This window comes from Eleutherodactylus coqui, chromosome 2 (assembly GCF_035609145.1).
Source record: "Eleutherodactylus coqui strain aEleCoq1 chromosome 2, aEleCoq1.hap1, whole genome shotgun sequence".
In the NCBI taxonomy this organism is placed as follows: domain Eukaryota; kingdom Metazoa; phylum Chordata; class Amphibia; order Anura; family Eleutherodactylidae; genus Eleutherodactylus; species Eleutherodactylus coqui.
Genome location: NC_089838.1, coordinates 311,698,827 through 311,716,498, shown reverse-complemented (window position 1 = coordinate 311,716,498; position 17,672 = coordinate 311,698,827). Strand labels below are relative to the sequence as shown.

At 48.1% G+C, this 17,672-nt stretch overlaps 1 protein-coding gene across 1 annotated transcript; it reads right to left on the bottom strand.

Moving 5' to 3' along the window:
• Nucleotides 1–505: 505 nt before the first annotated feature.
• PPAN (peter pan homolog) lies at nucleotides 506–17,368 on the bottom strand. The gene is made up of 12 exons (XM_066593559.1): nucleotides 17,244–17,368; nucleotides 14,395–14,565; nucleotides 13,516–13,617; nucleotides 12,896–12,946; nucleotides 11,749–11,919; nucleotides 10,641–10,717; nucleotides 9,480–9,587; nucleotides 7,274–7,397; nucleotides 7,086–7,164; nucleotides 6,204–6,333; nucleotides 4,452–4,609; nucleotides 506–988 (listed from the first exon to the last, which is right to left on the bottom strand). The coding sequence occupies exons 1-12, from the start codon at nucleotides 17,256–17,258 to the stop codon at nucleotides 594–596; spliced, it is 1,581 nt and encodes a 526-aa protein (XP_066449656.1). The 5' UTR covers nucleotides 17,259–17,368; the 3' UTR covers nucleotides 506–593.
• Nucleotides 17,369–17,672: the final 304 nt, after the last annotated feature.

Genomic DNA, 17,672 nt, shown 5'->3' with positions numbered 1-17,672 from the left:
CATGGTTTATCTATTGCTAGACAACCCCCTTTAATGAGGTTCTATGGGATTAGAAAAATGGGTGTGCATTTAGACAGCCCCCCCGGTTTATTGGGCATTCGTTAAATGAATCTTTTTTTGTATCATTTGCTCTTGTATCAATGTACCGGGAGCAAAAATGGGCAGACTCATGTTTATGGCAAACACTATGTGGAAAATATAGTAAGTCCTATCGTTCCATACTGCAGGCCACTGCGGACGCATTCTCTCTCTCAGAGGCCATACATTGGCTTAGTTTAAAAATAAAAAAAAATGCCTTAATCAGCCGATTTTTTGGCGGAAGGATACATGCGAGCGAGGCGGCTTACCTCTGTAACCTTCACGGACTATAATAATGCATAGTACACATAAAGTAGTCAGAGACCTGAGGCCATCGGGAGCGGAGGGTGCTTCAATAGTCATGAAAGTCAGCACAAGTCTGCCCCCTGTGGATACTTCAGGCACTGCTGGCAAGTAGAAGGGTAAATAAAGGAGCAAAATATATTTTATTTGGAGGCGTCATGATATAATTACAGATATTTACAGGGAACGTTCTCAGTGTCGCCCTCGTATGGTTACTTTTTCTTATGTCTGAAGGCTTTCCCCTTTGGACCCCCTGTTTTAGGTCCTTCAGCAAACTTGACCTTTTTGCCCCTCTTTTGGTCTTTAGAGCCAAATTCTCTGGACTTCTTGGCTCCCATCGGCTTTTTCTTCCTTGCACCCCCTGCGTGTTTATTTGGGGATCGGCCCTCAAGATTTTTAAATGATTTCTGTCCCTTTTTACCAGGTCTGGGCGATTGTCCTTTGGGGCTCTTAGCACCTTTGTGCAAGGAAAATTTGGCCTTGTGATGTCCGCTGGGGCTCTGGGAGGCCTCACTTTGTTTCACAAAGCCTTTAGATTTTTTAAATTTCTTCTGGGGAGGTCCAGATCTCCGGCCTGGAAATGACTTCTTACCATGAAGGAAGAGTTCTGCAAAGAGGATGAAGGAAAAGTCAGAATACATAAAAAAAACAGAATAACCATCCAAGCAGAATTCTGCAACTCCCTCTGATCAGCTGTTATCACTGGGGAAAGTACCAGTCGTTTTCCCCACAGTGGCCACTACAGGAGATGTGTAGAATTACATTGGGGCCATTCAAATGAATGTGTGATCATATATTAGATGGAAGACCAGTTCTGCCGGAGGTGAAAACTATCTTAACTTGTACCTCAGAAAATCTTTTTTTCTGTAGAAACAGCTTAAAAAAAACAAAAAAAACCCCCAAAACACACAACTCATCAACCCGACCCTCTCTCTCCTTAATTACTGTAACTCACTACTTATCTTCCCATCACTAGAACTCCACACTGTCCAATCCACCCTGAATGCAGCAGCCAAGCTCATCTTTCTATCCTGCTACATCAATGGCTCCACTGTGGTATTCTTTTTTTTTTTTTTTTTTTTTAAATCAATATTTATTAGTTTTATAGAATAAACAGAGACATACATAACAGTACAAATCAGAATAAGAGGTACAAATATCATCCATAAAGACACAGGTGCGCCTCCCTCGTGGATCCTGGATTAGAGATAATACGTAGATCTTAATGGTCCTACAGGAAAGGGGGCCTTTCTAAGGAAAAAAGAATTATGTGGGCCTCTTCTAGAACAGGAGGCTATAACTGAAGTGAAATGGCAGTAGGTTGTACTCAACAGCCTCTTAATTGCAGACAAGACATGACAGACAACTGGGGGGGTAAATTAAATGGGTAGTAGGAGAGGGGAAGAAAGAGGTGTGGTAGGGAGGGGGGAGGGGCTTTGCACTTCTCCGAACAATTCCGTGTCTCGATGTTCCGTTAGAAATGTATGCTCGCTCCAAAGGTCACCAGATATCTATCATCTCTAAAGCTTTGGGCGACGGGAGGCCCCTCAGGGGTCAGCTGCCGCCAAGGAGGGCTAGGAGGAAGGTTTTTCTGCGAGAGGTTGAAATGTTTGGGTCAGGATAACCACCGCTCACCCTCTAGACGCGTCCTCTGCCGTTTAACACGGGTCAGCTCTCCTAATTTCCTGCCAGGGTTCCCAAATCTTCAAGAATCTATCATGTGTTCCGTTTGACCAGCTTGAGAGCTCCTCTAAATTCGCTAGCATATCAACTTTGGACCTCCATAAGGCTACCGTGGGAGGATCCCTCTGTTTCCACAAAAGTGGGATAAGAGATTTAGCAGAGTCGATCAGCAGAGCGACCAACCTGTGCTTACACGGGTGAAAGGCAGGGGTAGGTCTCCACAGGAGTACCACATCTGGGGAGAGCACTAAATCAGGTAGGAGTTTTTTTATCACGATTGCCAGATCCTTCCAAAAAGGAATGATATTCGGGCAATCCCACCAGATGTGAAGGTAGGAACCCGTGGATCTCCCACATCTCCAACACATGTCCTCAGCCACCAATTTGTGATCACGCAGCCACTGCGGGGTTCTGTACCACCGCGCCAGGAGCTTGTAATGTGACTCTTGGGCGGTGACGCAAGGGGAGACCCCAAAAGCTGTCTTCAAGATCGATTTGGTCTCGCTTTCTGAGAGGGTAATGTGTAGCTCCTTCTCCCAGGAGAAAAGGAAGGCAGGTTTCGTAAACACAGGGCGGGATACAAAGTTTTTGCGAATGAGAGAGATTTTCCTCAGAGAAGGGTTAGAGGGGCTGCCAATGGCGGTTTCAAAAGAGGTAAGTGGCCTAGAAGGACCGCGGGTTTTTCGAAAATCACTCAGGACCTTCCTCACATGGGTCGTTACCAGGAAGGGGAGGGGCCGATTGGGTAGGAGATAGTCTATAAAAGTAAGGGTGGTCTCCTGGTTGAGGGTAGGAACATCGTGAAAGTATTTGCCGGAAAGCATCCTCCACGCCCGTGTCGAGCAAGAGTCTAGAGAGAGGATCATAAATTTATATAAGGCAGACAGGGGCGTGCGGGGGGAAGGGGGAGGGGCTAAGGTCCTCCCCAAGGCAGCCCAGGATTCCATTGCTCCCTCTAGAAGGGGGCTTTTCTTCCGATCCCTTCTGCTCGCCCCCTCAGGGAACCAAAGATCTTCTATCAGAGAAGGGCCATAAGAACCTTTTGCAAGGCGTTGTATCAGTGGATCTCTATTAGGGTGTGTAAGCTCTATCCAGTGATTCAAGAGAGTAGCAAGATAGAACTCCCGGACAGGGGAGGTCCACTCCTCCTTCCGTGCGCCTCTTGGTCAGCAGGCCATAGGCCAGTCTAGGCCTCCTGCCCCTCCAGAGATATCTGGAAAAAAAGTGTACGAAGCGTTTTGAAGAAACTGGTTGGGAGGGAAATAGGGAGAAGCCTCATTTTATAAAGGATTATGGGAATAACATAGGATTTTAGGATGTTCTTCCGGCCCAGCCATGAAATAAAGGGAAGATCATATGAGCGTAGTAGTTTTTTGACTTTGGCCAGGACGGGGAGGAAATTTGTCGCATACAGGTCCAGTATTCAATTCATATTCAAGTCTCATCCATAAAGCTCTCCACAGTGCTGCACCTCCCCATCTCTCCTCCTTCATCTCGGTCTACCCCACTACCCGTGCTCTCTGATGTGCCACTGATTGTAGACCAAGTTCCTCCTTAATCCAAACCTCACACTCCCATCTCCTAGATTTTTCCCAAGCTGCACCAGTTTTCTGGAATGAGCTACTTGGACAATCAGGTTAATAATGCCCAGCGCTCAGTTTAAGTGCACCCTAAAAATCGTCACGTTAAATTACGGAATATAATAGGCCTCCCTAAAACTTCCTTATTTACTCCTCTTCTACATTCTCCCCCAGTTTCTGACCCCCTTTATCCCACGGTATCCCCCCCACACTTCATATCTGTACATACACAGATAGCCACTGATGAGCGACTCATACAGCTTTATGGATTCTAACCAATTTATATAAAGATGGCCGGACCATCGTACAGAACAGGCACTGCTGCCTCTTGTCCCATCTACTTTCTCATAGAGTGTAAGCTCTTGTGAGCAGGACCCTCATCCTATTCTAATTATTAGTTTAGTACTGTATGTAAGATCTGTTTATGTACCCTCTGATTTGAAGCGTCTGCAGAATAAGTTGGCGCTATACAAATAAAGATTTATTATTCTGCATTTCCCCTTTTATATTTTTATTGAGATTTTACAATATGCAAATCTCTGACAGCTGCAATAACCGTAATCCAGCCGACAGCTTCCACCTCCATGATGGACAGCAGTGCATGCAGCTTCCTTTCGGGCAAGCAGGTAAAGCTTTTAGTGCCAGTTTCAACCTCATCAATAAGGGGCACCTCTAGTTTTATAAGCTTTTGACCTGAGGAGCGCTGATCACTGGGGGTCCAGGTGTCATGAAGACTGGCAGCATACGGCAGCACACATTAAGGCTGGCATATAGTGCCCTGTGTACGCAGCCCTATAAAGGTGGCACCTTTGTCTGGTTCCTCCCCGACGGCCTGTCTGTAATACTCTGCGTCGTCATCTTCTGACACGTTGGCCGCATCTTGTTCAGCAGACGCTCCAGGGTCCTCCACGTCGCTGTCTTCATCCTCCGGTCGCTTCCGCTTCATGCCGGCCAAGCTGCGGTTCCTGGGGGTAAAGGGACAGAAGTGATGCTTTACAACCCGGTCAGGAGATAGATAGGGCAAAGTGATGCAAAACAGGACTCCATATAAACTGGCTGTCTATAGAGGGCAGACCCCATTTTGGAGCTGCCCCTGCTCACTGCACGCTGGTGTGCCCACATTCCACATCTGTATTGTTGGAGTCAATTGTCCATAGCAAGAACCAGTTTAGGGGGTCTGGAGTGCGGCGCAACCATTTAGGATGTCCCCATGCAATAAAGGAGCATGTGGACAACCACTTAAGACATGATTAGAAGAGGTGCTGACTAGAGATGAGCGAGCGTACTCGGAAAAGCACTACTCGCTCGAGTAATTTGCTTTATCCGAGTATCGCTGTGCTCGTCCCTGAAGATTCGGGTGCCGCTGCGGCTGACAGGTGAGTCGCAGCGGGGAGCAGGGGAGAGCGGGCGGGAGAGAGGGAGAGAAAGATCTCCCCTCCGTTCCTCCCCGCTCTCCCCTGCAGCTCCCCGCTCCGTGCCGGCACCCGAATCTTCAGACCCGAGCACAGCGATACTCGGATAAAGCAAATTACTCGAGCGAGTAGTGCTTTTCCGAGTACGCTCGCTCATCTCTAGTGCTGACTATACAAGGCCCATACACAAAATCTTAAAAGGTTCGTTCAAGTCTGACCACTGGAGACCCCACTGCTGGAATCCCTCACAAATCACTAAAACAGGGTCCCATTCCTCCTTCCTGCACAATAAGGGTGGGGAGTCACCTGAACGCAGCCACAGCCAAGCATGACGGCTGCTGGTCCATTCAACATCTATAGGGGTTGAGGGCTCATTCACATAGGTGTATTCAGTTTTGGTCCACGAACTCTCTAATTCATGGACCAAAACTGGGCGAACTCATTGTGTATTTGGTCCTTTCTCCATTTTTATTTGTGTGTATTCCTGTGTACACGCATAGAAAAAAAGCAAAAAGGTTCCATTGATTTCTTCTGCCTTCGTCAGTAAATATACAGTGAATACACATGCATCGTGTATTTATTCATGCAATCCCACTGACTTTAATGGCCAATTTCGGTCTGTAATACGGGGCAAAATAGGACATGCTGCAATTTGTTGACACTCGTGAAAAAGGCACACCTGAGTACTCAAATGCAAGTCAATGGGGTTTAAGCGCTTTGTATTACGGAGCACAAATACGGCCGTGTGAATGAGACCTGAAGAAAACAACCAATCCCTGTAGGTCACCGATATCTTTAGGGTCACATGCACATCTCTCACTACCCATAACCCCATCTCATATCAAATGGGAGTAATTATTATGGTCTACTGCATAACATGAGAAACCTGCTGGGTTTGCTGAATAGATGTGAGGTGAACTATTTCCCAGCCATCGGACTGAAGGGGATGGTGGGGGGGTGGGAATAGGACCCATAGGGATCCAAAAACAGGAATATGAATGGAGAAGGGCGGTTTGTAATGGACGGAAGCAATGCAAGCCATCAAAGGAGACCATTTGTCAATCTCTATGGCTGGTCGCCACTGTCGGCAGCCCCATCTCGGCTTTGGTGGGAGCCCAGGAGTTGTACCCCCAGTGCCAGGACTCACTTGTTCTCCTCCTTCGTCTCCTTTTTGCGCTGTACGTCCTGCTCCTGCTTCTTCTTCCGCTCGCTCTTCTGTTTCAGCTTCTTCTCTCTACGATCCAGCATCGCCTTAATCTCCTCCTCGGTCTTTTGGACTGCGATGGAGAAAGAAAAGAAATAATTGTAAGAAGTAATGTGGATGGCAAGAATACAGAAAGACCCGACATATTGTGCATATGCTGAATGGCCACTATATCAGACTCCCATCTAGTGGTGCGTTGGACCCCGTCTGGCTGCCAGAACAGCAGCAATGCTCTGTGGCGTAGACTCCATTGGTGATGAAATCCTTCTGCAGGAATATCGGCCCCTGCGGACAGGAAGCTTCTTGCAGTTGCTGCAGATTCCATGGAAGTGCTGACATGCTCTGATCAGCTGACAGGAAGGGATCATCGATTCCTGCTGCTTGTGCCAAATTCTGGCCTCCCATCAGCATGGGGCAACAGGAATCTGGATACGTCAGACCAAGAGATGCTTTCTGCTAATCAGCAATATTTTTTGCGCCCTTTTGCCCCTTGGAGTTTCACCTTGTTTTTCTTAGACAGCAATAGTGCTAGAACGGGTTGCCTGCTGTTATACCCCAAACGTGCTAAGGAAAGACGTGTTGTGCGCTCACAAATGTTAATTGGAGCAGTAGCATTGTATGGGGATGCAGTTTGCTTGACTGTGCATTGCCTGCTCATCAGAAAGATTCCGGGCATCCTCCTCTGACCCCTTTCAGTCACAAGCTGTTTCCAGGATCCGCTTTACTCCGGCATCCACAGAAACCCAAAGCAGCATGATGTATTATTGGACACGCCGGACTAAAGGAATTTACTGTAAGAAGGAAAACAAACGACCGGCTGCTTACCGAAACTGTGGTATAAGACTTTCCCGTCACTTAAGCCCTCCTCAATCTTGACCAACTGTAGAGTCATCCTGGGGCCGATCTGGGGGCAAGAGGGGTCATGTTGAAAGTGCACATATACATCATTTAATATCTCAGATCTACCCATAGATGACTAATAACACGAGGATCCGCCCCACACAGCTACACACCTCTGTTAGACGCACGGCGCTTTGCTCGGACTTCATATTGCCGCGTCCAGCATACACCTGGGGCAGCTCGGTGATGTTGTGGTCTCCATCCTGCTCAGCCTCGCTCTCCGAGAGGTTGGCTCCTCTGCAATATGGGAATGAGAAGTCAGTCAACTGCAACCAAACCAAGAGAGCATGAAACACACAGACCGGACATCAGTACGGCATAATGCGGGCAATACCCAACAAGGTATGTAGCAAACACGCAGACGGCTGACCGCAAAGGTGGACACAAAATACACTGGTGGAAAAATTGCATGTATGAGTAGCCTCGCTGGCTACTTCCATGTTTCCAACGAAAATAAGACCCCATTTTATATTAATTTTTGCCCCAAAAGAGGAGTTAGGTCTTATTTTCGGGGAATGTCTTGTTATAATTACCTAGCAGGCTTGGTCCAGGTTCCTCCTGCTGCTCTCTGGAGCTCTGGCATTGATTGGCTAATTCAGAAATCCCACCTCCACAAAGCGATGGCTCTGATTGGTTCATCAAGCGCTGCATTGCTTGGCTGAGCAGTGCTCAAGAACCAATCAGAGCCATCGCTTCCTGGAGGTGGGATTTATGAATCCCATAACTAAGAAGTGTCCTTCTGTGGGCATGGAACTGCAGGATGCACAGCGGAGCTCCGGATAGCAGCAGGAGGACCCGGACAAAGCCTGCTAAGTATCTAGGTTTCAAGCCTCCTAGAAAATCCTGAAAAATCAGGGAGGGTTTATTTTCAGGGTAGGTCTCATTTTTGGGGAAACATGGTATCAGTCCACCCGAGTATATTCTGTTGTAGAGAGAACGTGCACTGAAAATACAGCGTCTGAATAAGTCCTACGCATGGATGGATGAGCGGTCTGAATGCTTGTATCCTTAGTACCCCCTATTTGAGACATGTGCAGTGTACTACTTCATTCTGCACACTGAGTCACTTCTACTGTGCTGGGATTGTGGAGCGTGGCCAGGCGGGTTATTAATTTTTTCAGTTTTTTTGGGAGGCAAATTAATTTGGGACTATTTAATGATGCTACACTGGATCTCATATTAGCTCCCACGGGGAAGCCGCATTATTGCAGCCGTACACGCAGGGGTAGGTAATGATTTATGGCTTAGTGTGTAATGATCACTGTTTACTTGGACCAACTCTTTGGATATTTACATTGACCGTGTGCCTTCTCATATATACACATATATTTATGTGCTTTTTCTTAGATGAAATGTTCTCCACATTCTTTGTTCCCTTATCTCGGATTGATTTTTTTTTTGTGACTCCTGTGTAGGTATTGGTCTCGTATTTGAGATTTGCCTATAGCTGCCGTTATCGCATTGCTCCCTTTAAGGCCGCTCACACAGGAGTTATTCTTACAGCGTTACAGCAAGTGTTTGAAGCGCCCACTAAAAGCGCTGTACTGATTCCAATGGGGCTTCTCAGCAGAGCGGTTTAGCTCAGAGTTTCTAAATGCCGCGTTACACAAACGCCGTTTGTTCTATTTTTGTGTGTGGCAGCGCCTTTCAAGCGCACCTCATCATCTATTGCAACACTGTTTAAAAAGGCAGCGTTTTTACAAACACCTGTGTGAGCCTAAGTGTTACTTTGTTTGTCAGGGTTGTATCATGTCAATAAAGATTGTTTGATTTGTATTATTACAGAGTGGTGTGCTGATTTTTGGATGGGTCTCTTGTTATGCAATTTGAACAGTTCTCACATCCATTTTCGCACCCCTTTCTTATATTGTGATTTGTGGTGCCCAGCAGTGATGTTATTGAATAAGTTCTAATGAGAAGCTGAAACATTGCCTATACAGCGCCACCTATTGAAAGGCCGCATTCCTGCATGTTAATGTCAGGCCTTTTTACAAGGCTTGTAACAACAACTGGGAATTGTGAGCCAAAGCCAACCATGCACAGACAGATGTTTCGAAGTGATTGCCCATCAGTGTGCCCATGTCTGTGCATGGTTGGCTTTGGCTCACAATTCCCAGTCATTGCTACAAGGCTTGTTAAGAGATCCTACATTGACTTGCAGGACTGCTGCCTCCTGATAGAATAATGCCTCTACAGCGCCACCTATCTTGCATTTGCATATTTCCCAGAGGAGCATGGATGGCCTCATAAGCCTCCTTACACCTTCTAGGTGCTCTCCCTAAGGAGAAACAATACCTGAATGAGTCCTAAGCCACTTACTTGACCAGTAACTCACTGATGTCCTCCCAGCGGCTCATGTTGGGGAATTTCTCCTGGAGAAGCTTCTTCATCCCTTTGCTCATCCCTACTGGGACCACCTTCAAACTGCTGTAAAGACATAACAGACAAGGCTATCATAGCTGAGAACAACAGTGCCCCTACAGACAGTGTGGAAGAACTGCAGCAATGGAACAATATGCCTCTAAGAAAAATAGCCCTCTTCCAGAAAGACGAAAATGGTCTCTCTAGTGCCCCCCTACAGTTTATTACCCTGTAAGTCATTGTCCAACCCTCAAAGCTTCCAATACGATTAGAGATATCAGCCAAATCAGGGACACAATGGTAGAGAGGAAGGTTTCAGAGTTTCTGCTCCTGGTCAGTAGAGTAGATCCTGGTTGTCTACTTGTACTGAAAAACTGAAGGGGTGCGGCTTCATTTAAAGCGGTACTCCAATTATATAAAGGGATAGTAAGTCACTTTATGATTGGTGGGGTTCGACTTCTGGGACCCTCACTTATCCTGCCAATGAAGGACAGCGCTGCGACCCCCTTACTGTTTTTACCTGCACTGTGGTGCCTCATTCACGTAAACGGGGTCAGCTACAGTGCCCCACGTAGCTGGGGGCGCCCCTGTGCAGGTACACCGCAGGCTGCTCTCGCACGTGTTCACGCGATTTCGTGCGGCATATTTGAACCCACTGAACAGCGTTTTTTAACGCCCACAATCACTCTGATGGGTGAGGAGGCGTTAAAAAGCAGTAAAACGTGAGAAAATATAGCAGACTGTGCTAAAATAAACAAAAACAAAAAAAACCCCCGCTGTATTCGAAACGCCGCGATTGACCGCAGGTCTGCGAAGCCCCATTGAAATCAATGGGAGCGTTGTACCGTAACATTTCAAAAAGCGGTCTGAGTAGGATCGGCCTCAGCAGGAGGGGGGGGCACATCCCCTCCAGTCTCTGAATTGACAGCAGGATGGATCTAAACTGCTGACTGTTTCCAAAGGTAACTAGAATTATGGAATCAGCAAATTACAACAGAAGCGCGTGCGTCACGGACGACATGTTCCCCAGCCGCAGGCTCTAATCCTGCGCCGTCCTGTCGCTTCACACTACAAGCAGGATGCAGCGTGGCACCAACTGGGAGTCAAAGTACTACTTACTAATGCCTGAACTCCAGCAGCTGGGTTTCGGCGTTGTAGTTGATGAGGATGCATCTGCGAATTGTGTTCAAGTTCACCTGCAACGTGTAAAACACAGCGTCAGCCGGGAAGGGAGCAAGGAGGGGTTAATATCATGCCAAAGCAATGCTACAGGAAGCCCCAGGCAGGGTAAGAGGGCTCGGCCTCGGGCACACTAACATATTTGGGTCGGTGCGCTGCCCATGTTAACTCACGGACGGCCCACGGACCCGCAATGTAAGTGAATGGAGTTTTAACAAACTTTGTCAACTTTTAGCAAAAAAAAAAATCCCCTGCAGAATATGGTCATGATGACGCACTATTGGCTGTGGATTTCCCATCATCCCTTCCTTCTCCTCAGTGAGCTACATGGCCGCCTCAGAGCGTTTACTCCAGAGGATCACTGGAAGCCCTCAGCAGACTATACAACGTCATCACCGGCGGCCATCGGATGCTCCGCTCTACTGTTATAGAATAGGAAAGCAGACAGTTTTCTGATCTACACGCAATTAATATTCCGCGCACACACCTTTCTTATATCAGCACGGTGGCCCCTATCTGTATAGCAGAATGGTATATTCCATAGTAATGGACAGACATAAGGGGACGATGCTGTAGTAATACGGTGTGCATTCTGCTCCTCAGTAAACTTCAATTCATCTCCTAGAGGGGGAGGGGGGGGGGGCGGCACATGACATGTTCGGGGGGTAACTTGACTGACGTCCATTATTATGGACTGTACCATTCTACTATCCAAATAGGGGCCACTGAACGGATATAAGAAAGGTATGTGAGCAGAATATTAAAATATACATAGATTAGAAAAGTGTATTATATCCTATTCTATAACTGAAAAAAAAATGAAGGCAGTAGAAAGTGGACAACCCCTTTAAGGAACATGAATCGGGGTACAATCACTGGAGTAGTGGAAAAGGATGGGGGGTGGGGGGACATTGAAGCCCATTATGAGTGCACCCATATAACCTCTATGTGCACAACAGATAAGTGATTAGTACTACTGCCCTATATGATCAATGCTAGGAATCAGCGCTGCAGTGTAAAGCAGAGGGGGTGCTACTGAAGCTTTTACCTTGTGTACATTGATGGAGGGGAACATGTTCTGGAACATCGTGGCCATAACCTTCACATGCATTCCTTGTGTACCAAAATTATTAAGGACCAGGAGGGGAGGAAAAGCGAACTGCTGCTCGTGCATCCGGTGCTTCTTCAGGGAGGAGACCACGTCCTTCACCAAGGAGTACTGCGAGCAAGAAGGGAAAGACTTATCAGCCAGGCTAAGACCCCTTGGGAGAGTCTGGGGCCCGGATCAACATGTACCTCATGGCAGTCACGTTCCCGCTTACGTTCCATTGGCCGAGAGAAAATCCGCACGATAAAGGTTCTATAGTCCGGCACTAGAGCTGCCCGGTAGTCCAGAATATCACAAGGATGGAAGTAGAGGAACCAGTGCTTGCAACTTATCTAATCAGGAACGTTTTAGGCACCAAACTATTCTCTCTACGCAAACTGAGGTTCTTCTGCACATGACTGACCAATAGGCGTCCTTAACCCCTTATCACCCAATGTAAATACACCGCGGGTCAGTGTACGGAGCCGAAGCGGCTCTACATTCAGCACTTGTCTGTCTTTCACCGCTGCAGAGATTGGGATCGGAAATCATGCCGATCCCGGCAGTTTAACTGTTTAGATGCGGCTTTCAATGCTCACAGCGGCATTTAAATTTGCCTGACACAGGGAGGGGATCCCTAGGTCTGTTCGACAACCCCCTGGCAACAGTATCAGGTGGTGCGTACGTCTGCCATGGCAGCATGAGGCCTTGTGAAAGCCTCAGGCCCGTTACAGGTTTTTGCCTATTAAGCTGTGCCTGTGACAGGGCTTAATAGAATGCCTCTGAGTCTACGATATACTGCAATACTGAAGTATTGCAGTATATTGAACATGCAATCAAATAATCACTAGTTCAAGCAGGGGACTACAATAAATAAGAAAAAAATAATGGTAAGATAAGAAAAAAAAAACCTGAATAGAAAAGAGCCGCATCAATCTCCCCTCTACATCCGTGTAAGTGCTGAGCCCAGCGGTCTGCCACTATACTGTGCTGCCCGCAGATAGGGGTCTACAAGGGACCCTGTGAGTTATGTCAATAAAGAAGAAATAAGAAGGAGAAGAGGACAAAACTTTCAGAAAGCTGCTCAGAGAACAGAAGCGATACCAACCTGTGCCACCCTGAAGTGCAGCGTGGGGCCTCTTGGCAAACGGACAAATTTCTAATGATGGGAAAAATAAACAAAATTTAGCGTTATTAGATATTCCTGGAAATTTAATGTAAATAGTTACAAAATAACTACAGCTCTGTCCTTAAAGGGGCATTCGCCTCTCGGCTTTTCATGGCCGACATGCAAAAACCTGGTTGCGGTCTTCCGAGCAGCTGCTGGAAAGAGACGAGCGCTTGGCACTGCGGTTTCTGCAGCTCTCACTGAAGTGAATTGGTGCTACGGATGGGGCCGCAGAGATAGCTGAGCGGCGTGCACTGCAGTATATGTCAGCGATAGAATGAACGGAGCGCCAACTGCGCACGCACGACTAAAGAGCCATTCACAGCGACGTCCCTGCAGGGAAAGAAGTCACCCTATAGTGACAGACTGGTGCAACCGCTTAATGGGGGGATATGGAAACATCCGTCAGCGCAGACACTGAGCTTGGATGCACCGCCAAACCGGGCACCACCGCTCCCAGGAACACGGAGGACCCCAACAATCGGACCCCACTAATCCCACTGTCATACGTCATAAAGGGAGTTGTTCAAGCTTGATCGCGTCTCAAGTGATTTACTTACAAAGTTGACGTTTGCTTCTGTTTTGCTGAATATCAGGAAGTGGGTGACCCCGAGGGGACCGGCCACCGCCACAAAATCCTTCAGGCTGTTATTCTTGCGGACCTAAGAAACAAAGTGGATTGTGAACGACCTATTAACCCCTGAGACACAGCTGAAGGCAAGAACAAACAGAAGTGCATATGGACCCCCGCAGGGCAACTACAGGTGATCATTAGGAGTGATGGCCGATTCTGCAGAATACTAAACCCCCAAATAGGACACAAAATGCTGTTAGACGCCCCCTTGTGCCCAGTGCAGACTCTGCAGAAGTATTCACCAGTTAAAGCGACTCTCCGGTCCTGGAGAAATAAAGATGGCCGCACCAGCTTCTCTGACTACCTGATGCACTCTGTGTATTAGTATGCATTGGAGGTCTAAGACACTACATGACGCTCTGACCGGCCGGCTCATGTGGGCAGCAATGGTTAAACAAAGCAGGAGTGATGTCTTAAGCCCCATTTACACGGAAAGTCGATCGATCAAAATTCGCTCAAAAGACAGTTTGAGTGATCATTTTGCATAGCTCCTAAAAGGAACTAATGCCTATTAGTAGCTTATTAGCATCTACATGCAGATAACAGCGTGTGGTCTGTTATCTGCATACACCTCCATTGTTCTCCCATGGGACTGCAGCTGAAAACAATGTTAAACGAATTCTGAGCGATAATCGTTGTGTGTAAATGGGCCTATAGACTACTAATGCACAGTGTAGTCATAGAAGCTGGTGCGGCCATCTTTGTTTTTCCAGGGCCAGAGGGTCGCTTTAATGAAAAAAACTTCTAAACATCTCACTGCCCCTGTAAGATTTTTATGCAATCCCTGCGGACCCCCGATACATACCGTGAGCGAGGAGGCAGTGAACGGCTCCATCGCCCTCCTCACATCCTGGATCAGCTGCTGCACGTTCTTCCCGATCTGTCCGCGATGGAAGACAAACGAGTGCGGGACGCTGGAGTACTCCTCCTCAGCATTGTGGACAGCATTCGCTTTTAACTTCTTCTGGTTCTTCGTCTGCAGGAGAAGAGGACAGAGGTGACCGTCACGGAGAACGTACAACGAACAACATGGTGGGGGCCATTTTTTAAATCTTTTTGTAGCCACAAGTTTTGTTGAACTGGGGATTAACGAGGCGAACCTGGGGCAACAGAAACACGTCAGAGCTGCTGGACAGACAGGTTAGGGTGCGGGCACCACCAGCAGGGGGCAGGCACAGCTATTGGCAACCTCTATGCTGTGAAGAGACTCGGGGGTCCGTTTACACCAAACCATGCATTGTGTGAGTGACGCCATCACTCGCTCGGGCAGCCCGTTTATACAGCAGACACATCGTCGGCTTGTGCAAAAGGAAATCGTTCAGTTGTTCCTGTTCACTGTATAAGTGACTGAGAGGGACGGAGCGAGCGCTGGTCAACCCAAACGATAAGCGAACGAGCCAACGATGGCTTTTATGTGGCATAAAAGGAACAACAAACAAAAAGCGTCCAATCATTGGCTGCGTTTACACTGAATGGTATAATTCACTTTCACTTGTTTGAATGCTTTTATGAATGATAAGCTTGATCTAGTCAAGCTGATAAAAATCACTTTACACCAATCAAGAAGCCCCTGTGAAAACACAGTATGGGGGCACAGATTGGTTTGGGATCAGCAAAGGCATCCGACAGGGCTGCATCCTCTCACCCTTCTTGTTTAACCTATATGCGGAAGTGATCATGCGGAAAATGGAGCTAGACGAATTGGAAACTGGGGTGAAAATAGGTGGAAGAAACATCAACAATCTCCATTATGCGGATGACACAACTCTGCTTGCAGAAACAGAAGCCGGTCTGAAGTAGCTGATATGGAAGATTAAAACTGAAAGTGAAAAAATGGGCAACAGCAAAAAATGGCCAAATTCAAATCCCAATCTACAACGAGGTCATAGAACATGTGCGAGACTTCATCTTCCTTGGTTCAAATATTGACCAGGCTGCAGAATCTAGGCCAGAGATAAAACGTAGGATGGCAATGGGGTGAAGCGTGATGATAAACATGGACAAAATCTGGCAAAGTAGGAGTATCGGCAATGCAACTTAACGCAGCATAGTGCAAACCACCATATTCCCCAGAGCCATGTATGGATGTGAGAGCTGGACTGCGAGGGAAGCCGATAGGAGGAGGATTGATGTGTTTGAGCTGTGGTGCTGGTGAAAGCTGCTGTGTATGTCCGGGCCGGCGAAAGTAACAAACAGAGAAGTCTGGAATCATATAAGACCCGATATATCCAGGGAGGGGGAGATGACAGGAGTCAGGCTCACGGATTGTGGCCATGTACTATCGAATCATGCATTAAAGGGGTTGTCCTGCGCCGAAATGGGTTTTTGTTTTTTTTAACCCCCCCCCCCCCCCCGTTCGGCACGAGACAACCCCGATGCAGGGGTTAAAAAAAACAAACCGGGTAGTACTTACCCGAATCCCGGCGGTCCGGCGTCTTCATACTCACCTGCTGAAGATGGCCGCCGGGATCCTCTCTCTCTGTGGACCGCAGGGCTTCTGTGCGGTCCATTGCCGATTCCAGCCTCCTGATAGGCTGGAATCGGCACGTGACGGGGTGGAGCTACACGGAGGCGGCATTCTGCACGAGCGGCCCAATTGAAGACAGCAGAAAGCAGAAGACTCGAACTGCGCAAGCGCGGCTAATTTGGCCATTAGAGGCCGAAAATTAGTCGGCACCATGGAGACGAGGACGCTAGCAACGGAGCAGGTAAGTATAAAACTTTTTATAACTTCTGTATGGCTCATAATTAATGCACAATGTACATTACAAAGTGCATTAATATGGCCATACAGAAGTGTATAGACCCACTTGCTGCCTCGGGACAACCCCTTTAAGCAGAGTGGGTTGGACCCGATGGCCCAGGAGGTCCCCTTCAACTCTTCCATTCTAGGATTCTACTGCGAGCAGAGTCGCTGGAGAAACCTATAATGCTTGGACAGATCAGTGGCAAAAGACGACCCGGCGCCAAAGAACACGATGGCCGATACTGTCAGAGCGGATACTGGGGTGGATATCACACAACTGAAAAACATGGAGGGAGCTCGGCTTTACAGTAGCTAACGACTGAATGGCTAACAACATGAGCAATAATAGCTCCATCTAAAAGCACCGCTAGCAGCGAGAAGATGGGCGATAACCCCGCTCACATCATACAGGCCGCCATAACCTCCGCTGGCAGCGCCTGCAGCGACAGCCCTTGTTCCTGGCACTTCCCCTACAAGCGCTGCCCCCAAATCCAGGGCAGATCTCCCAGTAAGGCCGGGCTCACACCAACGGCATTCCGCAGCGGAAGACCAGCGATCCTTTGCGGAAAGTAACTGTAAATGTCCGCAGATGAAGGATCTCCCCTCAGCTGGCATTCCGGCTATGTTTAGTCAATGTTAATGACTTCATTGGGGGCCGCCCAAACTGAACCCCCCCTACAGCAGAGCATGCTGAGATTTGTCTTCTGCCTGCAGAATACGCAATTCGTATTCGGTACAAAATACGCACACGCCGGTGTGAAAGAGCCCTAACCCTGCAGATGCCAGTCCAGATGCAGGACTGTGCCAGCTGTAGATTGGCACCCCTCCTCCGCAGTGAGCCACGTCCAGCATAAGCACTACAACTCCCAGCAGTCACAGGATGGTGGGGCTCCCGGCCCGGTTCTTACCTTCTCCTTCCCCATGCTGCTCTCTCCAGCGCCGGCAGCTCCTGCAGTACACACGTGTTAGAGCAGCACCACTACTTCCGGTTCCGCCGTCTCGTAAAGGGAAACAGATACCAGCACTGATAGTTCCGCCGTCACTTCGTTCCGGGCGCCCTGCCGCCACGCTGCTGCCCAGCAAGAACGGGCTCTGTAGCAGCCAATGACATCCCAGCTCGCATTTTGCACTGCTGGTTAAAAATGAAAGACGCTTTGTGATTGGTGGCAACACAGAAATCCCCTCAGCACTGAAGTGCAGTAGACAAGGCCTGAGGGCTGTGAACATTGGGATGCTCATACATGTTTAGGCCAGATACACACCAGCGTACATGTATATATACGGCCGTCACGTTTACGCCCCAGCGCAGCGCTGCAGCCAATAACAGAGCTCTGCCA